The following is a 26,054-nucleotide window of genomic DNA, read 5'->3' on the forward strand; positions in this document are numbered from 1 at the left end:
CTCCAGAAGTCACTTTCAAACTCAAGCATTTTGCTAGTCTGTGATTCTGTAATACTGGTGTGTAGCCTGGCAAAAGTTTGGTAGCAGAAGTGTTTTACTGATAATTTCAAAAATCTCAAAAATCAATTCAAGTGATGGTATAATTTAATTCTTCATTTACTGGACCTTTATTCAGATTCTCTGTGCTAGTTGCACAGATTATTTGGGGAACAAATTATATTCCTTTCTTGCTTCTTTTACACTAATCAAAATTTTCCACCCCCAAGCTTATTTCTATATTTGTTTCAGGTTTTGAGAAGAGAAACAGAGCAAATCAAAAGCGTGACTCCGTTGTTATATCAAAGTCTGATCTTACAAAACAACTGATTTTAAATCTCTCCCAATACATTGGAGGAATTTAGAAACAAGATTTATAAGAAAAAATCTTTATGACACTGGATATCACTCATGCAAAAACCTGAATGAATTTCAAATAAACTATATATATTTTATATTTTATAAAACTAAATAGCAAATGAAACAATTTAAGATAAATGAGTAACTAACTGCTTATCATCCACTCTAACTCTCCTACTCTAACTTACAAGGACCAACACTTTAAACTCATCACTTGCAGAATGAAGTGTTACATAGTATGTGCAAAGATAGTACCGAGTGGCCCAGAGGGAGGGGGACAAGACAAAGAAAATAGTAATATATAGTTCCTCAATGTAAGAAAATTAGGATATTCTCCAGAAAGGGAATATACTTCAGCTAGAAAGCTGAATTACTGTATTTACTCCATACTGAGTGCTACATTCCTGCCACTGCTGAGAACCTCTTTCAAGAAGCTAAAGAAATCAGATTCCTGGCATCACTTACTGAAGTTCCTCACATCAGTGAACTTCTAACAGCCCCCCACGAAATGCAGGAAAAACATCCTGACAGACTGGCATCTTACATGACAAGATTTATGTTGCCCACAAATGAACACTACAGAGGTGCAGGCTGCTAAATCCTTACTGTCAGTGAGAGCTCTCACTAATAATTAAAAGACCATCTGGATGAACTGCGGACATGGGAAATCAGTGCTTGCATTACAAAATCTACCTTTAACCGTAGTGAATGAAATTCTAGAGACATCAAGAAATAAACACGTGTACACAATAACCTTGTGAATAACTGCATTAATCTCTAATTTTCCTTTTCTGAGCAGAAAATTGTCACAGATGCTTGTCTGCGACACTTGTCTGCATCCTTCAGCCTTGACTCACTATATACTGTTGGCTATTGTCAGGTTTTCACTCAGAAAAAAAACACTTTAAAGCTATCAATCAGTAATGTTTAAAGATGGTGAACAACTCCTCTAAATTATTCCAATCTGTAGTCATTTTCTTTTAAACTTGCTTTCCTAACGTTATGCATCCTGTTTTCTATGAAGGTCAGTTATGATACAATGCTCAATCAAATGGTCAGAAACATCCCAACTGTCTTGGATATGCTTGTACAAACTCTTTTTTTTCTCTTTAATAGATTTAAACAGGGCAAAACAGAAAACCAGAGAGTATTACTATTTTCTTTGTTTTTCTGAGCCCATCAGTATTTTTTTCACTTTGTTAGAATTATACACTCTTTTTGTATTCCTTTTCTGCAGCTCAACCTTTAGAAAGAAGGTAACTATATAATACCAGCGATTTAGTGACCTCTATCTTTGACGTATCATTTAATCCTCTTAAACTCTATATACAGAAATACTACAGAGGTTGATCAGCTTCAACTACTGACCTTAAAACTAGAAAAGAAAAACCCCAGATTCCTGAGAGACATAGAAAACTTTCTTAAAACCTTCAACTACAGCTGAATTTGAGACAATCTTGCTGAAGAGACCAAACAGAACAAAACTGTCTTAATTACTTATTTTCCATTTACACTGACTTTACTATTCTCTTTTTAAACATTCTGTTCTCAATATTCTAACAAACCTCTAATAAAGAGAGGAAAAATAATGCAAAAATATTGACAGGAATTATTACTGAGGATGAGTCAATCTAGGATTTCTTATGACTTGTACTCTTACAAATGGTAAATAGTAGATATTTTTTCTCTTTTTTTCATACCTCTGTACTAGTAAAGACATACCTCTACACTAGTAAATCACAATATAAAGCTGTTGAATTTTACGGGGTAATTGTGTTTTAAAGGTGCCACCATGTTAATGAGCCAAAGCTTAACAATTGGATAAAACTGAACAAGTGCTGATGCCTGCATGTGAGGTGGCTGTAGCACTTGACGTTGCAGTATCAGCAGAACAGTTAAAACAGATGACACAGCTAATTTCATGGATCATGGTGCCTTCAGGAAAGAAGTTGGGTTTTTCATTTTCCATGAAGACTTTAATGTTTTATTTAGAGAATTTTTGATATGTAAAGTAATATACATCTGTGATATAAAATAAAGATATCAAGAAAAAATAAAATTAGTATTGTATTTTGTGATGCAGATAAAATGCAACACAGTTGGGTAATTACTATACTTTGAGGCACAAAGGATTGATCTAATAATTTTATTAATACATGTTTTCATAATGCTGATTCATCAAGAATACAAAATAAATCTGTATTTACAAATACAAAATCTGCCTTCTTGGCAGTAAAGACATTCAAGATGTGAAAATGTATCATTTGAAATAGATTTAGATCATCCTGACACTAGTACATCTTCTTACCAAGATTCTGAGTAAAGCTGTAGTAACCTACATAAAGACTCAAAGCTACCTATTTTGCATGCAAAATAAGAATGGGGGGTTTTTCAAAATACATCTTTCCCTTGCTTAGAGACACTCAGGAGCATGCAAAAATTGCCCTGCAGAGTTATTGTTAAATAAGTTTCTTCTAATACTGTTAAATTTTTTTCTAACACTGCACCATCATTTCAAACTTTTAGAAATTATCACAGCTAGAAATGAGTGATGTGAACATTGCCTAGGTGTCATCATACCTTCAATGCACAGACAGACATTTTCAGAGTATCAGTGAACACACACAACCACGTGAAAATGTTCAGAAGTGCCTCAAAAGTTTACAGCAATCAAGGCAACAACGGTTCTCAACTGTGAAAGAATGGTCAAGCATTTATGCTGGAAAAGCAAGAGTGAAACATTAAATCAATTGTGCACTTCTGTCTGTATGCTCAGGAGGGGTAACAAGATTTTTTTTTAAATAAAAATTCTACTTTCATGTGTAAGAACTGATTATATATTTACTATTGAAAGAAAGAGGATATTGTGTAATCAAGTGAGAATATGCTAGTACCAAAGTAAACTTTTTTCTCTGAATAATAAATTACTAGAATATTTGCTTAAAATTAGCTCAAGTAGAAACTAGTTACCACAATAGAGGACAGCTTCAAAGAATAAATGAGATACAACCTGCATGTTAAAAAAAATAAAATTGAAAGGGCCACCATATCAACAGCATATTAAAAAATTTCTGTCAATTTCAGTGTAGCAGCTGTAGAAACATCAGCAATAGCTGCCTAAGACAGGCATTTCAATCTCTGTCTTCTTAAGGCCTTTGATATTTTAAAGAAAATTCTAAAATTCTGGCAGCTATTAGAACAGTCACTTCAGAAAAAGTGATACTGGAACCGTTTAACAGGGAGCACAGATAGCACAGTTGAAGTACTAAAATAAATAGGATATTGAAGTACTAAAGACTCAATTAATATTATTGAGAAGTGGTTGCCAAAAGGTTATCACATGTTATTTAAATACCACTCAGTTTACATCCTCCTTGAAGAGGACTTCATGAATCTTATTGATCCACCTTCAGAACACTACTGAACCATCAACAGTCCATTCCTGAGCTTCCCAAAGATCTCAAGCAGCTTCACTGTCAATAAACTGACATACTTACAGAAAAAATAATTCAGAATTAGGTTATGCAATTAGCACCACATGTTTTATCTTGAAAAAAATAAGGAGGAGTAAATGAAGTAATTTAAAGTAATTACCTGATTTACAAAAACACCTGATTTTTCTAGCAGTTATCTTCCACTGTTGCGTAATGAAAGACTTTTAAGTATTACTGCATATTGTTGGTATAAAAACAGTATCAGTAAAAAAATATTACCATCACATCAGTAAATGAGACACAAACATAAAGGCATCCTTAGCTTATTTGTATATTGCATGGACAGAAAGATAATGCTGATCCAGATACTTAGCATATGATCTGCATCTCTTTGGTTATTTATTCTCAATACAACTACTGTGACACACTTGTAAAGCCTTTAATGTACCATAAGATTGGCAAGGCCCCTTCATTTACATAATTAAGGCAATTATAGCCATAATAATCGAATGCAGCACCATTTTAATGGTCTGGACTATATTTAAGCCTCCACTTTATAATCCATAGAGGCTGGCTGGTGAAGTGCAAAAGAAAATAATGAACATATCCTAAAAAAGCATGCTCTCATGACTACCTATAATAGTTTGTTGTGCTACACAGACTAAACTTTCCAAATAATTTGCACGGTTTGGGGACTCTAGAACTGAATTTGTTCATTAATTTCAAGATCTAAGTTAAAATTAATGCTTATAAAACCTAAAATGAAAACAGCATTAATTGTCTTCTTTCATCATAACAGCTTGCCTGTCTTAAAATTGCAGGAATACACACAAAACCACGGCTGATACAAAGTAGATAACTTTTTTGCCTCTAAAGGCATATTCACCACTGGGTTCACTGGGGCTTCCCCTCCTACTGAAAGACACAAGGGGAAAGGAAGTAAAGAAATCAATCAAGCTAATAAAAATTTTCATAATCAATCATTTTAAAGCAACCTCCTCTAGAACAATCTTTTCCACTATGAAAAGTATATGAATACTTTGTAAGAATACAACTCTGAATGACTGATTACTCATCTTGTATATAATGAGGTTTTACCTAAAAAGAACCACTGCATAAATGGCCCTGAGTGTTGGAACAACCCCACAGAAATCAAGGATTACAAAAAAAAGCACAGGATGGATGAGGAGTGCCATGCTGTGCCCAGCTCCTCAAACATGCACACCTGTTTTCTAAGCCACAGCTGGCACAGGACATACATGTCCTCTGTGTCCTGTGATAAAAAGTACTCACACAGTGAGCAGAGATGCAATACTGACATTATTTTAGAAATCAAAAACTGTAGTACACAACTATTTATAACACAAGACCAGCTCTGCCAGTTCAACACTCGCTGAGTGTTGAACAAGAAATATGAGGAGCAAATTCTCCAAGTACAGTCCACCACAGTAGGTTTCCACAGCACTGAGACCTTAGAAATTTTCCATTTAGAAGTAAATTTGTGGATGTGACATACAAACCAGGATTTGACAAAACTGTATAAATTTGAGTACTAAAAAGCTTCTGAAAGCAGCCATAGAAACTGGAATGTTTTGGGAATAAACAGGCCAAATGAAGAGCAAAGACAAGATGGTTTTAGAGAAGATTGCTGTTGCAAAAGTGCTTGGGAGCTGTGAACAAAGCTGTTTCCTGTGATGGGCATGTAATATTCCCATCTTCCCTTTAGTGTCATAGCTATTTGCAATACTGACAACAAGCACTCAGCTAACAAGCCTCAGTATTATACTTCATCCTGGAAACAATAAAATGTTCTTCTTCAAAGCATTCTCAAGTATGTTCTGCAGTGTTACAGGGATTATTTTTCATAAACACAGTATGTAGACTCTAGCCTTTTTTACAGTATTATTATGGAACAGGAAACTTTCCCTTAATCCTTCACTTCTTCCTTGTAACAGTCAAGCTCAACCAAATTTTAATTCGTTCTGCAATTATGACTTAATTGCAGAGAATATCAAAACTATAGATGACTTCTCAAGCACATTCCGCCTTTTCACTTTTTTTACACTATCAGCTCCACTCTGATCTGAATTAATTGTATTATTTTACTAGTATGTCTCTGCCTCATTGCTCTACCTGCATTTATGATTTTACTTCTTTTCTGCATAACACATACTTCTACCACTTGCCTTCAAATATTCTAATCCCTGTAAGAACAGAAAGAAAAAGCAAAAAATTTTTATCCAAAAGGTCATCTACCAGTATAGTAACCAATTCTAGTTATATTTTTTGAACTAAAAAGGTGTTTTGAACAAAGTGAACACACACTATTCCATACAGAATTTTGAAATTATAGAAGAAACAAGCATCTGGAGCAAAACTGAGTCACTTCTAGAGCCTAAGAACAGCTTACACAGCTGCACCTCCATTTCTCCAGACCTTCAAACACAGCCACAGGCCCCTCATCACTCCCACATCACACATGGACAGTACCTGGCAAGCAGCCTGTAAGACTCCTTTCCAGCCTTTCCCAGCTCCCAGAGGAAGGAAGCCCAGCTACGTGGCTGTGCTCTGGCTAGCTGACAAGGGAACCAGGGATGGTGGGCACACAGGTCAGACCCCTCTTATCCCAAACACATTATTTGTCATTCGACACCACATTAGATTGCTACTAATCACACTATATTAGATTACTACTAATTATGATGGAAAAGTCTCTTTTTAGAAAGTCTTAACATGGAGTCTGATTAAGGAAAAGAATATACTGCTGACAATTTTACTTGGATAACTGTCACTTGAAAAAAAGAAGATATTAAGTTAAAAAATTAAAAGAATTATGCAAAAAATATATATCTTAGCATTGAAGAAACAACCAATAAAATTAGCTCCACTGAATTTCTGTTGTTACACAAACACAGTAATGAATCCTAAATAAATGCCTTTCACAAATACAGTAACACAGTATTTTTGTGCTAGCAAATTCCCTTGCTATCATACATACGGAAATAATTTACAAATACAAATGAATTGTTGCAAAGATTATTATTCTGCATTCTGCTATCTCAGAAATAACCTACCATTTAGAAAATATCTAGTAAAGCTCTAAAATTTGGTAAAACAAAAGTACTTCTTATTAAAGATCAAGTAAAAAATGGTCTATCTCTCACCTTATATACAATAGAGAAAAAGACATTCTAAAGGAATTAGGCTGACCAAATATCAAAGCATAAAAATCCACAATGCATCAATTTTCACTTTATCTTCAAATAGCTTCAAATTATAAATAAGGTATACTTACAGCTCACCATTACTGTAAATGTGTGTAACAAAGTATAAAAGGTGAAAGTTGAATGCTTGGAAAAATACAGGTTTAATATGAATAGCATTAAGATTAAAAAGTAAAAACTATGTATTTCAGTAAAAAAAAGGCAATAAAAGCAAAATGAACATTTACTTGTAAGTCAATGAAGAACTGAACTGAAGAACTACAATGTATATACAATAATACATTTTGGTTTCATAGCACTTTTAAAGCCAAAAGGTTTCAGAAACAATAATAAAATAGTGCTCAGAAACATCAGTAGAGTAAGAAGGCTTACCTATCTTCCTCTAACAAGGAAACTGAGTCACAATCCTATGGCCTATTTACATTTAAATCAATAGCATGATTCATGCTGATGCCAGCAGTAAAGACAAGAGCAGAAATATTAGCCCAGATTCAATTTTGCTGTAAGCCTACAATGACACTAACCCCAAGCAGTGTATATCAGTACAGATAAGACAAACTCCTGGATTTGAGTGCTTCCACTGATACCACTCATCATTATGCTCTGGCATTTCAGGCTTCAGCTAAAGACTATATTGAAAAAATTTGCAAGATTTATGAAAGTTAATTAAATTTATGAAAATTAAGCAACTAAACAAGCATAGAGAATTTATTTTATTGCTGCATTTTATAGAACTGTAGAAGGACTTACATAAAAAAACCTTATTGAATATAAATATATGGCTAAGAAGAACAGTAAACTGGAAAGCTGACAATTACCCAGTGCATATTTAACTCACATATAACACATGTTGCTACCACCTATACTCCCACACTACCAAGACCACCTCCTTCCATTTATTGTGCATATTCCTCTGAGAGACAAGGTTAACTGAGAGCAGCTTGCCTGTGATGAGAACTAGCACTTTTCCCTTTGTGTTTATTTTTATAGGCTGGAAACTTAAGTTTCTGTAACAAGCATGACAATGTGGAATTAGATGTTATCATTAGCTCTTTAAAAAAAAAATAATTAAAACATACTACCTTGTTTGTAAATAAAGGTCAAACAGTAATATAACACAAGAGATCACTTATAATATTAGGCCTAATTGGCTTAGTGCACGTTGGTTTGAACATGGATTTTTATTCTATTGATGTCCTGCGGTTACCTTTTCAAAAGAGAAATAGGAGATTACAAAACAGCAGTATCTATCATTGAAAGGCAGAAATACAAAGTAGAGATTAAGGAGTTAACACAAGTGGTAATTTTGGCCCTCAATCTCTTTATTTGTGAAGTCTGGAAATGAGTCAGTGTTCTCTCTGAATGTAAACAAAACAAAAGCTCTTTTTTGGCATCTACACCCGTACTATATGAAGAGTAGTAGAGGTCATGTATTGAAAAGATGATGCTATGCAAATGAAATCAGAGGATTTGGGAGAGTGTTGCTTGGTTGTTTGTCCCTCTATTTGTTTTTCAAGCACTGATGCACACCGAACAAACCAGCATCCAATGTCTTTAATCCTACTGTTATTTATCCCCATCTCTACAAAGCAATTAACAATTTGGCCGTATTCAGTATAAAACAGGATGCAGCTGAGAGGGCAGTCATATTCTGTGATTAAAGTCTTTCAGACTGAAAATACTTTGAGCATGCAATGTTGTCTTTTCACCTCGTTCTGGAAACAGCTTAGAGTCAAAGTGTATGACATTTGTAAGAGCTTCCTTGTTGCCTACATAGTCCACCTCAGATGCTGAAAGAAAGCAAAGCACTTTTTTTTCTTCCATGAATATAAGACTAAATCTCTTATCTTAGTGAAAATATCAAGTGAGCTCTTAGCACAGGATTTATTAGAGATGAACTCAAAAATTATTGAGACTGAATTCTTCTATTTCAATGGCTAATAAAAATGCATATTCAGTATTTTACCAACAATGATAACAGCTTTTGCCATTTAAACTGCAGGGCCTTCAATTGGCCCTGAGCTTTTGGGTGTGACTTCATGTCCCAGATAAATCTTGACTCTATGCCAGGGCAGAAACACACCTTATTTCTATGATGAAGGTATCCAAAGACATAATTGAGAAGGATGCTGTACTATACATCAGTCAGATCTTTGAAATAGACTGGGAGACCAGGATCCTGGGCATGTCACAGCGCACTTTTGTCAGAATGTTAGTGCAGCTTGACAGGGAAATAAAGCAAAGCACTCTGTCAAGATTTTTAATTTTAAGAATACTTATACTTTCCCAATGTATGCACTCTGGAATAGAGCAAATTTGAGATAACTGACAATGGATGTGATGCTCTTCTTAGATACCTTTGAAGATTTTTAACCATAAGCTAAGAGCTGTCAGCCATACACTCACCTGCTGAGAAACTTTCTGGTCTTCATTGACCACACTTTGAATCATGTGCATTTTTTCTTAGTTATCAGAGTGGAGAGCAGGACAAGCAAGGGACAGGGCTTGCAACATCTCAGAGCAAAAGGACCATGACCACTATTTGAAAGAAAAAGTTGTGCCCAGACACTGCCAAGGGGACAAAAGACTCCTTGGTTTTGTAAAAATGTGCAGTGCACAGAATCCTTCCCAGCTTCTGGTTCTACATAACCACTCAAAAAAAGCCTCAGAAGTGCCCAGGAAAATCAAGATCTGCAGATTCTGACTCAGTGAAATCGTTTTATTCACAGCTGTGCAACTCAGTATGACCTGGGTACCCCAAATGCTGGCATATACTTTAAAAGGAGATTGGGGCAAAAGCAGCACATGAGGCAATGGCTGTGCTTGGAAAACAAGATGCCTCCTCATGTGTCTCTTTAGAGCTCTGTCACAAGTGGTAATGCTTCCCACCCATTCTGCTTTACTTTCTCTTCTCATTGTGCTTCTATACAACTTCCAAAGCCCTCCCTCTCTTCTGTACTCCAGATATTCATTTACTTCTAACTTTATGTTCCCCTAATACTGCCTCTAATGCTCTGCAGATGTCCCTCTCTCATTTGTAACCCTAGGTTTGTCTTTCTGTCTCTTTTCAAAAATTACTGGAGTATCTATTACAGTTCATAGTTTATATGATATCCATTGTTTAATCTAAATTACAATCAAAACAAAGATAGTAAAGATTTTTATTTTATTGTGGGTTTTCTTTGTTGTTGGGTTTGGTTTTTTGTTTTTTTTTTTTGCTTGTAACTTTTGTTTTTCTTAACAACTTACACATCTAGATCCAAATCAAGTTCTTAGCCCTTTCATTTCTGGATTTAGCCAAAGAGACACTGAGCATCAACTGTGTTCAATGTTTCTAAGTGTATAATTAAAATGAGACAGTCTTCACAAAAGCCTGGATCCCATAACATGCCTGATGCATTTATCAGAAATAACGATTAGACAAACTTCATAGTTCACTTCCAACTAAAAGAACTCTCTGATTTCATTACTAAGTTCACAGACATTTTAAGAAAAACAGTTTTTCTGAATAGTGGTTTAATTTTGCTTCCCAAAGGAGTACAGGATTCCACACCAAGACTATTTTGGTAAAGTTCATAGACATAGTATGCTTTCCAGATACACCCAAAAAATCAGCAATTTCAATCTGAAAAATGAACAACTGTCCCAAAAAGCCTAGGTAAGGGATGTATTTTAGGAAATCCTTACTTAAGTTATCCCTGAAAAAGAACAGTAACCTTACTTTGCCTGTTTGGCTTCATCAAATTTGCAAGCAACTGAAATATGTGTACACAGCTTAGAATCATAGCAACATTTAGTCTGGAAAATATCTCCCAAGATCATCAAGTCCAACTGCAACAACACTTTACAGAGCTCCATTTAAAGCAAAAAATTGTATTATAACTGTTTTTAGAAGTAATTCTGTTGTAAGAAATTTTGTATTCTGTCACAATAAAAACTGAAATTTCACTAATGATGCTCAGCTCACTTTCGTGTTTTTCAAGTTTCCTGGCTTTTGGCCTTGTAAAGAAAATGTATTAACAAATTTCATGGAATTTGGAAAAGCCCTGTGTTTTGCTTGCTCTGACAATCTGTCAGGACATGATTAGTGTTAATTCCTATAACCATGAGACCTTTTTTCCTTTTCTTTTACATAACTAGGCACAAGTAATCTTGATTCCCTGGCAACTTAAATCATCATGAAGAGTTCATTCTTAATTTAAAAAAAAATCCAATTTTTGAAGCAAAAACAAATTGTCTCTAGGGTTTTTTTTCAGTGTTTTAGCACAGAAATATGAAAAATCAAATATGCTTGAAAGAATACATGCTAAAGATAACTGCATCAGGTGAAACAGCTTCCAGCAGGGAGAATGCTGATCTTATCTTGGTAAAAACTAAGGGCAATGATAGCATAATAAAAGACTGACACTGGAGAATGGTAGGCCTACTACTCACAGAGATGCTTTTCACTCATTATCTTAATTTCACTTCCTGCCCACTGTCAAGCAAATATTCTATATCCATCATGGAGATAGAGAAATGATTGCTAGAGGATGCTGCAATCACATTAAGGTTACACACACTGTGTAACTTATCAAAGGGGCCACGTTAGCCACACGATGCCAGGTCTTCCAGTACTTTTCATTTTGTTTAACAATGCAAAAAGATGACATATTTATCTATTTATTTTCAAGATACTTCATGAAGCTGTAAATTAATGCTTTAAAAAACATCAAGACTATAATTTTGCAGAGGGGTTCCAGCACAAGGAGTATTTAATTGCATATATTCAATTAATATTTAATTACACTATCAATTATATTGCCAAAGATGAAAAAAGGGACCTAAAGAAGTGTTTTAGAGCAGTTTTTAATTGAATTGTATGCCTGCACACAGTTTAATCTTTATAGTGGTCATCTTTATTCATTGTTAAAAGAACTTTAATTTGAACTAGAAAGAAAAATATAGTTTTGGCAGTAGTTACAGCTTGTAATGGAAAGTAAGACTATCCTGCACAATAAATCCGGAATAGTGCTTCAAATAATGAAATATCAGCGTTAATGCAGGAATGCAACGTTTGTTTCTTTTATTGTTATAAGGTTACTACAGGAAAAAACCCAACATTCTTAAAAATATAATTTTTCTGTCTTTTCAATGTATTTTACTCATCAAAAATGTTACTATACAGACAGATCAAAAAGATGCATCCAACAGAGATCAGTCTAAAGAAATTTTAAAAATGCAGACCGCCAGTCATGCTTTTCTTGACAGATTCAGGCCTTTGGTAGCCTAAAACTTCATGACAACTCTCTGTCCAGAAGCACCAAAGATAGTATCATGTTTTGTTTAAAAACTACTTTCCAAAATCACCTGGGAGGCGCTGAAATACAAATATGCACAGCCACCATTCCTCTCCAGTTTGTTCCAGCTGCACCTAAAATGCCTAAGAAGCACTGCAAAGCAACTTCATTTTCTAGCAGCATAATCTCATTCCTGGTCGAAGAGGAAGCTGATTTACTCTTATCAAGCACTCTTCAAACAAACTCGCTTACATAATACAGCCATTCCTAACAGTTCTGCAGCTCAACTGCTTGCTCCTGCGACCAGCAACAAGGACAAGTTTCCTTCCTTCCTATTACACTTCATTTTCTTGAATATTCAACTGAAAACACTGAGGCGCAAGGAATTAATTTCTTGTTTTAAATACACCTATAAGCATCTCAAGGAGTCAAGAAATATTAAATAGCAAATGAAAAAAAGAACAGCAATAACTCACACTAGAATAGATCATTTGAAAAATATAATGGTATTTTACTAAAGGTACAATTTCAAAACCCTTGGCCAAGAAACAACCTTGAAGAAAATACATCTGGTTTTATACAAGAATAATGAGTGTTTCTGATAACTGTAATATTCCACGTGCAAAATCTTCCTTCTGGAAATAAGTATTAAAAATATTACACAAATTACCATCACTCACCTCTCCTGTCATTTCTGCCTGCATTTGTGGATTTGTCAGAAGGGCAAGGGCAACGTCCTTCACATTTCACTGAAATTTGTTTTCCTGAGACACAGGCTTGATAGTCTAATTTGCACTGTAGAGAGACAGAATGACTATCATTAATATAAACATATTTTATTAAAAAAAAATACTCTAAGAAATTTGAAGCAATGCTTAAATTTTTGTGTATAGGTGTGAAGAAAAGTCTTCTGCAGTATATGCTACTTTTGTAACAAAAATTAGATTCAAGAAAGGTACAAAATTTTTGGTTTCTAGCCTGGCTACAGTTTCAATACTTAATTCAAGCATGAAGGCACTTGTGGTGTGAGACTGATTTGAATGTCCATGCTAAATGGAAGCAGACTGCATTGGTTTTATCTGTATTCAATGAGCAAATAAACACAGCAACAATATTCATTGTTGATAGGAAGCAATAAAGAGTCAATTTTAATAGAATTTATCACTGAATTTCTATCTCTAAGATGACATTATCCTGGTAAAAAGCGTTAATGAATAAAATGAAAAGCTGTGCCTAATGTAATTCTGGATAGTGACTATCTTTTTTGATACAGAAACAGATTCATTTGTGAGGTTCTGATCTCTGTACTTACAGCTCCAACTCAGAAACCACAGAAAAGCTAACTATATCTGAGAAACAAAATTGTTCTTTCAAGCATATAAAAATAATGTAGTTAAAACATATAAAGAGAAAATAGTATCATTGTAAGCATTGTCACTCTTACTTTTTCTTCCAATAAAAGAGTTCTTTGCATAGAGATCTTTCTCTGGGATGTTTTGTCAATGTATTATCAGGAAAAACATAAACAAGAAACAAAGAGGGGAGAAGCATCTATAAAGAGCTTTTTTCCAAAGCAAAAGAAGAAAGATTGTTATGGAGAACACTTTATCCTTGAACAAAAGATGCCAGATGTCTCATTAAATAGGTAAAGGACACAGAAGCATATGAGTCAGAAAAGCAATTCAAGTAACAAATAAAAATATGAAGTGTTTGCTGTGCATCACAACACTTCAGAACAATCTCACCAGAATTTTTCTCTTTTATTCCCAGACTCATATTTTGTTTGCGTACATAACTTCATTGTAATGCAGTTACATTATTTAAATCGCAGGATTTCCAGAGAATGCTAAAGTCAAAGTTTCTCTCTCTCTCTCCTAAAAATATGTAAGGGGTGGGAACACTGTAGCTATGAAAGAATCAAGGAGCCTCCTGAAGTTTCCACCAGTAAGTAGATGCAAGCATTGTGAATTTACAGAACTTTCTCAACTTTTTAAGCACTCAGACTTCTGGTCTTGTCACACTCTCATGCAGTTCTATATCTTGCATGACTTGAAGTGCATCACTGTATCAAAATAGTACATTTTTGCACCACTGCCAGTCCTAAAAAGACAGAAATAATTACCTCAAATTTTGTGTACTTCAGTAAAGTCATTATTGTACTTCTGTTCTGAATGTGTCACCTTTTGCCAAAAATGCATGGTTAAAGGAAAATGACACTAACAGAACCTTTTAAATCTCTCAAAAAAAAACCCAACATAGCTGTTCCAACTGAAAGTTATACAGCACTAATATCTCACAAAGGACTAGAAAATGGAAGAAAAGCAAACAGCTTCCCATGTCGATTTTGAAGCAAATGAATACTTTTTCTATCTCAGTTATCCTGGCTGTACAGGAGAGTGCTTGCATTACTATGATTCTTACCAGCCCTCTCTCCAGAAAGTATATGACCTAATTCATATTTTAATGCTCCAACCAGTATTTGGAGTTTGGGGAATGGATTATCACTCAAATTTAATACTCATCTCTGTTAAAAAGAGATGTCTTATGTATTTCTATTTTTAAGATCTGAGAGTTTTTATTATTCAAACTTAGTAGTTTAAGGATTCAAACCTACAGATAATGGTGCTTTTGGCTTTGATTACTCCCCTTGGTGAGACTGACACTTAATATTTGACATATAAACCCATTCCAGGTCTGATTTACTGAGAAGCAGAGTATGAGAAGTGAAGAAAAAAAAAGTAATACTCCTATTTAATTTCTGAAGATTTCTTTAATTCTTTCTTGAGAGATTATTATATTATTGTAATGTTGAGAGATTATTTTTTTAAAAGCTCCAATGTTCTAACTTTGATTCACTCGAATGTTGCTGAAAAGACTAGTCAATACTACACAGGTGCTTCATCTAGCAACACAAGTTGCAAGTTTAGTCTTTTTTATTTATTTTTCTTTGAAGTTGTCTACTCAGTCCTATTTGAAAATAATGCTATCCTTTGAAACACTAAAAATTTAATGCACAACACCTGACACAGGCAGAGATAAAAGAGGTACTGAGTGAAAGGTCAGCACACAATACTTCCAAATCAGTATTGCCATTCACAGCTATGATAAAATTTTACCCTTGCTGAACTCCTTTTAAGGATGGGTAGGCAGCAGAGATATATTCATTTTTTTCAGAAACAAAGCAACATCATGGTGCTTGCATAAGCTGGAAATGAATAAAGGCAGTTCTGACAATTTCCTATTAGCAGCTAACGACACCAGGAACAGAACTCCGGTTCCAACCTCTTGACATCATTCCCCAAATTAACAGTGCGCTAGGATACTGTAAAGATAGCTCAGTTAAATAAAGGTGGGTCAAACTTCCCTCAATGTTACTCGTAAACTGGTAGAAGAGCAAGCATCACACCTGAAAGAAACACAGAAAAAGGAATAACTGGCATGCAGGCTATGAGGACGCAATGAGAAATAGTGGTCAAAAGGGAGAGGTGGTGTGAGGGGATTCATGGCAGGGCAGTAGTCAAAGAGCTGCCTGACTTCCCAAGCATATCTCTCTCCATGGCTTTTCAATGGTCTTGGGAATCCGGAGAATTAACAGCAAGCTGGCAAATACTGACCCAGTCCCACTTCCATGCCTGGTAAAATTGTGGCGAAGATTATTCTGGGAGTTACAGAAAGACGTATGAAGGACAATGCAATCATTGGTCACAGCCAGGACAGCTTAATGAGGATGAAGTCCAACTGGACAATTTCCTTTTACGATGAAGTTACCCACCTAGCTGACCAAGGGAAGCCAGTTAATATAATCTTTTTGGATTTCAGTAATGCTTTCAATGCTGTCTCTCACAGTGCCCTTGTGGACAAATTGTCCAGCAGACAGCTGGATAAACCCATCATGCGATGTGTGAGCACCTGGCTCATGGGCCGGACACAAAGCACTGTGGGGTGAAAGGGATAACACAGGGGTGCATCAGGCTGGTAACCAGTTACTACTGGGGTTCTGCACAGCTCCACTGTAGGGCCAGTGCTCTTCAAAGTCCTCATAAACAACTTGGATTCAGGACTCAAAAGTATATGAAGTTTGCCAATGACATTCAGTTGGGAGGAGGTGTTGACTCCCTTCAAGGCAGAGAGGTCCTGCAGAGAGACCTGGACAATAAGCGGGGTGGGAAATCAACAACAAAGAAAAGTACCAGACCCTGCACCTAGAATGGGGCAACCCTGGATGAATACAGCTGAACTGGATAATGAGATGCTGGAAAGCAGCGCTGTGGAAAGGCAACTGGGGGTCCTGATTGATGGCAAGTCGAATTTGAGTCATTGTGCCCTGGTAAACAGGAGGACCAACCGTGCTCTGGCAGGCATCAGGCACAGCATCCCCAGCCAGGCAAGGAGGAGGGGATTGTCCTGCTCTACTCTGCACTGGGGCAGCCTCACCTCAAATCCTGTGTGCAGTTCTGGGTGCCACAACATAAAAAAAGATATTAAGCCATTAGAGAGCCACAAAGATGGTGAAGGGCCGTGAGGGGAAGCTGTATGAGGAGTGGCTGAGGTCACTTGGTCTGTTCAGCCTGGAGAAAAGGAGACTGAGGGGAGACCCCATTGCAGTCTGCAGCTTCCTCATGAGGGAAAAAGGTTGGGCAGCACTGGTCTCTCCTCCTGGCAAGCAGTGACAGGACTCAAGGGAATGGTCTGATGCTGTGTTAGGGGAGGTTTAGGTGGTGTATTAGGACACGGCTCTGCACCCAGAGAGTGGCTGGGCACTGGAAGAAGCTCCCCAGAGAAGTGGTCACAGCACCAGCCTGACAGAGCTCAAGGCTCTCATGGTGTCACTCTTGGGGCTGTCTTGTGCAGGCCAGGAGTGGGACATGAGGATTCCCATGGGTGCCTTCCAACTCAGGTTATTCTATGATTCTAGAGGCTGGAAGATAAGCTAAAGGATATCCTATTAAACATAGAAGAGTTTAGAACACCGAAATATACAAAAATAGTCATAATATTAAAATAGGCTAAAATATAATATAATTCAATACAGAAAACTCCTACGTTCTACTGTTACATAGACAAAATAATCAAGATATTAACAGCAAGCTGGAGCAACTTGCTAGACACCCATTCTAAAGGAAATAGAATGGATGATCTAGTGATCATTAAAAAAACTGAATGCTTTTTAAAAACATTATACTAGGATATATGTTAGTGCAACCTACAAAACATGTAAGATAATTTCACATAGTTCTGGCAGCATTGTACAGCTTGTGACAAGGTTTCAAAGACAGGAATTAAATGGAAAAGAAGTAACAGGAATAATGAGAAACCTAGAAAATAGTCACCAAAAAGAGGCTGATGGGCTCAGTCTCAAGAAAAGACTATTCACAAAACAGCTGTCAAATAAGCAAAAGACACCTGAAAGGTACCTGAAAAGAATACCACAATGAATGTTACAAGAAATAATTGTCTTAAACTGCTGCAGAGAAGTAATAAATTAGATACTAGGCAAACTTTTTAAGAAGGGTAATGGCATCTTAATAATTGTCTTTACAACCAGGCTTAGATAAATCCATCAGGAGTTCCACCTGTGTATCTTATCTTGCTTTGAGAACACAGGGGGATCAGACAGCATCCAGCTTATTCAGCTGGGAAGCACAGTACAGACCTGCTTCAGGAATGAACCAGTGTCAAAAGATTATTGCTTGCATAAATCTTGTTCATTTACTGAAGAGTTTCAAAGAAGTATAATGAATGAACTGAGAGATGGCACAAAAGGAAAGAAAAGTAATGTTTATACTGGTCTATTGATCCTAGATAATTTCAGCAAAATTCTCTTGGGTACTGAGTGTATTGGTGCTCTCCTGAGCTCTTGAAAACCTGATATATTATTTGGGAACATGGTAAATATTTTTAGACAAACTAAAACAAAAATTAGTTGAATATACAAATGCTTTGCAATGTGAAATATGAACAAAAAATCCTTAAATTGGATATCCACATCTCACATATAATTTATATGCTTTTATCTGCAGAACCATAATCTATCTGTAAAATGACATATCACACGGAGGGACAGTGTGTGAGACAGCTGTAAATTAGTTGCTATTTGCAGACTTCTCAAAATGTACAGGGAATAAAGACATATTAAAGTAGATGAGAAATTTAGTTTAACTGTCTGACTACCATATAATAAAAGACATAAGAGTGTACTAACAATTTCCTGATTAGATAAAAGGGAGGAATGTCCATTCTGTGTGTTATGTGAGTGAAGAGCCCTCTGGAAAAAAGCAACAGAATTAGAACTGCATTATAAGTCTACCCAAAAAGAAAAATAAAGTCCTTGTGCAGCTGACTCCAGCCATTGACTCTGGCATTTCCAAAAATTTTATCAATCTGCTTTTTCTCCCAGAATTAATTCTGTTCCTTTTTGAGAAGGCTTCAACCTCAGTGCAAGATAATATTTTCCACAACAGTACTGTCTTGCCAGGAATGTCTAGTGGCTTTTAAACAAAACTAACTTAAACTAAGTAATGAAGACATCCGTGACTTCTCTGGCAAGTGAAGAACAGAAGCCTTGAGGTACAGTCTGCAGACACTCCCCTCCAATCCCTCTTTTCCATCTGTATGCATCCTGGGCAGCTGGAAGCAGATCTGGTACACCCCTACAGCACAAAACGCATCAGAAATTAGCTGAAATGAGGATATTCATCTAGATGTCCAGTGAATACTGTGTCTCTTAGGTACTTCAAGCCCTTCATACTGAAAGACTGAAGTCTGGCCAGATACATCAACATACCCTTCTCTAAACAGATGCAAATCTGAAATACTAGACACAGTGTGAATTCAGTTAAGAGTGTTTCAGATATTTTCATCTGGTGAGGTGCTGATACTTACAGAAATGCCTTCCAGAACAACATCCTATTTAATACTGAACATTTAGTAAATTACTTTTTAGTCAACCAATAGTTAATATTTATGCAACTGCAGAGTCTCATCTTGAAAGGTAACCATCACCTTTAAGTGTACCTTATCTCAACAACAGCTCTGTAGAAGTCCCTGGTGTTTTTGTACATTTAAAAATCAAACAGGGCATGCTAACCAACTCTAAGAAAATATACACAAATAATTAAATTCAGATTCCCCCTGATAATTATCAGTTCATAAGCTATAAATAGAATTGCTGGGTTTATTTGGAATAGCCTTTCAAGTCTATATGTTCCCACCACAACATGCTCACAGCTCTTTCTTTCCTGTATATTTTCTAGATGATCAACAACTCATGGTCAGAAGATTTCTGTACGATGCAATCAACAGGATCTCTGAGAAAAGAGCTCTTTGCTAGAGTACCACACAGATATATTTTTCCCAGTATCATTGTATGTTTTACACATAGCAATCTTTCCCACAGAGCTCCACATTCATGCATCAATACAGATGTTTTCTCTCTCTTGTTAGAAGCTGGAATCTCTGATAGCTGGACAGATAATCTCTGATTACTCAGTACTATGTGCTTTCAACTCATCTTCGTGCTGTTTTCTTAACCATTTTCAAACTTTATTCCTATTACACAAAGCTTACATATATTCCCCAGCACAAAATTTGCCTCTACTGTATTTGGTGCAAAATCTTATGTGAAATTATGTCCTCAGATTTGAATCTAAGTCAAATACATAAAGAAAGTATCTTTTTTAACTCAGTTGGTGGCTCCCGTCACCAAACACAGGGGCAGGGTGGGTAGGATGAGTGTTGATCAGGTGTGTTCCAGGTCCAGTTCAACACAGACCATTAGCTGATACAGAACATGGAAGGGAAGTAAAGGACTGCTTCATGCAATCACTTCAGGCTGGCTTAAAATGAAGGTGAAAATCTGGCTACAGTTAATGGTGTTTTAAACCTAATTTGGAAAATTTTATGTAATTTGGATTTACTTTACAAAAAGCAGCCAAGAAGAATTTCAAGGCAAATGCAGCTAGGCATATTGCCAAGAGACCACATTTTCAACAAATTCAAGCTTAAGAAAGGAAAAATTAATGTGAAAATCTATCCATGAAGTATCACCCATCACATCTACAAATGCTTTTTCTCATCAGTAACTTGCTAAGCATGTGTATTTCTCACATAAAAAATAGGGGTTTGGATAAAAAGCTTTTCAGCAAACAAGTACTGCTATTGAAAATGAAAACAACTGTTGAATATACGAATGACAAAGACATGCAACTAGCATTTGAGCAGAAAAAACAGAAAATGTGTATATTGAACCAAGACCCTGAGCAAAGAAAATCTTCTGTGGTTGAAAGACAACTGATAATACATTTTTTATGAAGCTATGAATTAGAGAATGCTATTTTCATGACAAAATGGAAACCTGTATGCACAGTTTTCTTCCCACTCACCTTAACTCTTATCTGTTTCCTTCAATACTCTGCAGTGCAGTAGTATAACATCTAAAGCTTGAAATCACTGAAATCAGGTCAACTAGATATTCAATCTTTTTCAAACACCCTGGAACACATATTAAATCACAGAAACATGCCAATAGATGCCTACTGGGATTATTTAAATTAGGCACCTACTTATCTTTGCTTTCCTACTTAGAGGCTATTAGAGACATATGATGCTTAGGAGCTTCTGCAAATCCTTCAAAGAACTTATCTGCTTTTAAAATCAGCTGTCTCAATTTTTAGACATCTACTCAGTTTTGAAAATATATATTTCATTATCTTATTCTATACATATGGCAATCAGGCTAACTAATATTTTATACCAGCAAGTAGGAACAGAAATCTTAACTAGTGGTAAATTCCTACTTGAAATACACTATTTCTAGTAAATTGAGAATAATTAATAATAATGTTTTTAGTATTTGTGTAAAAAATGTAATATATTTCCTCACATCCAAATCAGTATTTCAATATTCCTTGAATATAATAAATTGTGTAAAAAGATATTTCAAAATAAAAAATATTGTTTTCAAAAACTTATTCCTAAAAGGAATAAAAATGTATGACCATGTTACATATTATATCATGACTTAACTTATTCCAAAAATATAAACATTAATGCAGTCCAAAAAATTTACTAAAAGCTTCTTGTAAGCATGTTTAACACAAAAAGCATAAATCTCTTTCTGATATATTCAAGCATATACTCAAATCCATAAATCCTGACTGTTATTCAGAGCTCTTGCCTGTATAGCCCAAACCTCAGCACTTCATCAGGCTCCTTGTTTCAAACTTCTCCATCATATTTATCCCACCCAAGCTAGAGATGCAAATGTCAAAAAATGTGACTCAACACTGTGTGTATGCAAAATCCTTGGTTCACCCCATTGCTCTCATTCAGTATTTTGCAATTTGAGAAATTTTCATGAGAGACAGAAAAATAAATATTGCTCAGATAAAACTGACTTTACATTTTCAAGTTCCCACTACAAATTTGGAAATTAACATTCAAAGAAAACTTTCACCCATTTTTAAAGGTGAACAAAACCATTCTATTCTCCTACACAACCATCATAAAAACAGCTGACTACATTGGTTCAAAAATCAGCTAGTAAAGCTTTTCCCTGATTTTCATCTGGCATGCAAATTTCTGAACAATGGCAATAGTAAAATAGAAGTAATGGTAAAGCTGTAAAACCTTATAACAAGACACAAATGGCTTCTAAAAGTGTGGAATTTTTTGTTAAAACAATTTGCTTATTCCTTATTAGTATGCATTATCACTGTATTTTTAATGTAATATGACTTCCTAAGCCATGCTGGCTGATTGCATTGCTAATTAAACAAGTTCAATTCATCCAATTATATCTAAGTTGAAATATTTATAAAGTTGTATGTGAGCTAAAATAGCATCTAAAGGGCATGTTCATTAGTTTCAATTACAGGAAAAATAATAAAAGTACTAAAAGCAACAGACACAGACCTAGACAGTCCATACTGGGTTATCCCATCAAAGTTTCAACGACATTTAAACAAACCAGTTTCTACTATTTCTGTAAAGACCCAAAGTACTCTCCAGGATCAATCAAGCACGACGCATTTCATTTTTATCACTGTCTATTCATCAGTCTCATTCAAGAAAAGATTATTACAGGCTTTTCATTGTTTGTGGGGTTTCTTAGGGGGAGAGAATGGGGCAGAAGGACGGCTGGCCATGGTTTGTTGGCATTTTTTTGGGGTTTGGCTTTTTCCCCGCCCCCCATTTATCAGCACCATTTTTTATTTGCAGATTACCTCAGCCAGAAGTTCATTGTAACAGTACAACCCAGATTTGGTCTGAAGAAGTTTTTAATTTTTTTCACTTATAACGGGGTTATTTTGGCTGAGTGTTGCTTGGGCTTGGGAGAGACACAAAGCCTAATTTTGAGATGCCCCTTTTGACAAAATCTCCTTTTATTAGAGAAACATATCAGTGCTGGTAGAACACCTGGAAGAAGCTGCTTCTTGCAGCTGCAAAGTAAAAGAGCCTGTACACTGTCAAACAATTTATTTCAGAGAGATTACATTATTTTATTACTAAAGGTGGCATGCAACAATTTAACCTTAATATTTTTGGCTACATTTCAACTGACAGTTAAGTCTACAGCAGATTGCTTAGTAACAAGGCAGATAAAAATGGAAAGGCATAGTAGATTAGCCCAATTTAACAAGTAAGACTGACATACATTGAATCAGACCTGTGAAAAATACTTTTTACTAATATAAAACATCTATTCTGTAATAGCAATTCTGTTTCTAGCAATCTCTCCCAAAGCAGAAAAGAACTGTCAGCAGCTCAGGCATGTAACCTGAAAGCTCACAATACACTAATTAATACATTTAAATCAATTTAAGTTATATAGAATCACAATCCTTAAAATAACAACAAAGATTAAAAATGCCAATACGTATTTTTTTTTGTTTCTTCCCAACAAGCTGTCTTATACCAAACATACTGCTAAGATATACAGATTATTAAGTTAAAATTTTAAAAATACCTGAAAATAATAAATATAGCAATGATGTTAAAAAGAAAAATGTTAAATATGGGATGCCTTGAGAATAAAAATCTATTTCAGATTCATGCAAAATGATAAACATTATTTGAATGGAATATTAAACTCACTCCTTCCCACAGTGCAATTTTATCCCCAACTCTTCTGAACCTCCTCATAGAAAGGAATTGTAATTTGGGAGACTGGAGAAAGTATTTGAATATTAAAAATATCTAAATTCACATGTCTATCTGTAGAATCTTTCAAGATTTTTGTCCTCTTTTCTGACTGCTTTTCTATACAGTTTGCATCTTTGTCTTGGAAGGTAGTTTAGACCCATTACTTTTGAAAAACATAATTATTATTGCTATTTACACATACAAGGTTGTCATCAATAACATGAAGCTTCCATAGGTAGGAGAAAATATATTCCATAAAAAATTCACTATCAATATGAAGCCATCCTGAGCAAAGTGTTGCTAACAATAGAACTGCCAAAGAGATTCAGGCATAAAACCATGGGGCCATGGGCATAATTTAAAGATTAAGTTATTTCTGCTGTGTTTCCAAAATGTTGCAAGCACCGGTCGCTGTTCTTATTTAGGGTTAGATTTTGGTGAAATGGGACTAATTTTCAACTGCATTCAACTTAAGTGAGAAAACTTCAGCCTATTATACCAAACATCAGAGCTGAAATCAAAATATGCAAAATCCACTCAAAAGAACATTCATCTGCATGACTGTATTTTTTTTCTCCTCTTGGCCATTTTTCTGAAAGTGCAGCTACAATATAGTGCAAAATGGGAGAATTTGTCCCAACAGAAGCATCCAAGCCTGAGCATCACCATCTCATCCCAGTTAGACCAGCTTTACAGCATGTGCTGCACAGCAGTGAGATGTCTCCCTGAGTGAAAGAATGGCAGCAGCTGGGTTACTGTCTCAGAACAACCCATCTGAGCTCCACTTCATGTCCTTTAATTTCCCTATTAATCCCAGGAAAGATGAAGCTACAAAGAGGCTGTGTTTTTCATGGAGAATGCCAAGTACATAGGGGTACTAAAGCCTCATGAGACAGCACTGCTTGAGAATTCCTAGTGTAAGAATGCATACTACACTTTCAAGTGCCAAAGATTAGAGAAATGCAGAAGGTAAAAACACACCAACTGTAGAACACACAGAGTATTATTTAAAGCTATTAAGAAAAAATTGTACCACCACTGTGCCAAGGCAAGGTCAGGATCTTTTTATACTGAATTTCTTCCAGCACAATGATTCATGTTTACTTTGATTACTCAATATTTCAGCATGTAATATTTTTGTTTCAACATTGTTGTAATGCTAGTAACAAATATCTTATACCTGCCACTTTTCTTTTACACTGACTTCATGTGACTAATTGTGAGCTGAGAAAACAGTAAACCTAACCTGGACTGCAAAAATGAGAGGGAAACTAAATATCCTTACCTGACTCTGGAAAAGCTCAATTTAGGAGATAACTTTTCTTTCTAGATAGTCCAGCTATTCTATCATCTTTTTTTTTTGCTTGTTTGCTTTCCAAGGCAAAACACATGTATGAAATACCTGTAGTTACATAACTTAATTCAAGCATTTCACGGACTTGTCCTGAAAAGCAAGGATATACTCCCAGAAGTGCATCCATCTGACAAATGTTAACTGTCTGGCTGTGTTCTACAATACTATTACTATTTAATGACTTATTTTCTGAAAATGTATTATACAATTTTCCAGAGTCATTGATGAATGCTTTCTAAATACAAGAGAAGTGCTGTATAAACTCCTACTGGAGCTTGATAACGTAATGAAACAAACTTTGCCTGGAGTACAGGAACACAAATATTTGTCTTTAGTCAATTTTTAAAAACACTGCTCATGAAATAACCTGGCAAGGACCTCTGTTTTAATGCAACTGGTAGCAACTGGTAGCAGAATACAAGATCCTCATATCACTGAAAATAAATAAAAATAAATATTTATAGACTAATATAAATATTCTGTGGCAATGACAGTTTTTAGCATTTTTCTTCTGTAAGCTGAGATTTGAAATCTACCATTACAAGGCAGTGGAAGAAAAAAGTGCAACCCAAAATATCTCTGATGGTATGTTACTTCTGCATTGTTGGCATGCAAGGGATATTGAGGCAGGATAACAGGTACTGCTGCACTGGAACGGGAGCACAGTGTGCCTATTTGATCCACTCATTCCTCATCATTCCCTTTGAACAGCTGCACCTTTAACACATGAACTGATTTAAAAATACCTACATCTCATCAATATTTATAGACTTTTGTACATCTACTCCAGACCATGAGAGGCCAGAAAGGTCACTTCTACCTACAGAGCGATTTAGAATACAGCATTCCTATATGGTAAAATAGGAAATAAACAATGAGGTTGAAGTGGGGTGATCTTTGTATTACATTAGGAAGAATATAGGGAGAGATTGCAATAAATGAAGTATACAGTATTCAAAAAATAAAAAAGTTGCTTATCCAGTATTAACTATATTAAGTTATCTACCTCATCTATTTAAATTGCAAAATTGTAGAGGTTACCATCTGTGTTATATCTGTGTGCAGCCTGGACTTGAGACTTAAAGACTGCCTGAACATTTGAATGGCAATGCAAAGGAAATACTAAATGACAGCATCACCTCATATCTAGTAAGAAGCACACTTTTAGCTCATAAAAAACATAGGAAAGAGACTACAGTTAATGAAAACCAGAATACTTTTAAAA

At 35.4% G+C, this 26,054-nt stretch overlaps 1 protein-coding gene across 3 annotated transcripts in view; it reads right to left on the minus strand.

The window, feature by feature from the left end:
* Window positions 1-26,054, minus strand: part of SPOCK3 (SPARC (osteonectin), cwcv and kazal like domains proteoglycan 3) — a 159,923-nt gene that overhangs the window by 32,229 nt on the left and 101,640 nt on the right. For all 3 annotated transcript variants that reach the window (XM_039700300.1, XM_039700301.1, XM_039700299.1), the window contains one exon: window positions 13,014-13,128. In XM_039700300.1, the coding sequence (XP_039556234.1) occupies window positions 13,014-13,128 (115 nt within the window). The remainder of the gene's footprint in view (window positions 1-13,013; window positions 13,129-26,054) is intronic.

Source organism: Passer montanus, unplaced genomic scaffold, assembly GCF_014805655.1.
Source record: "Passer montanus isolate IOZ18808 unplaced genomic scaffold, ASM1480565v1 scaffold14, whole genome shotgun sequence".
Classification (NCBI taxonomy): Eukaryota; Metazoa; Chordata; class Aves; order Passeriformes; family Passeridae; genus Passer; species Passer montanus.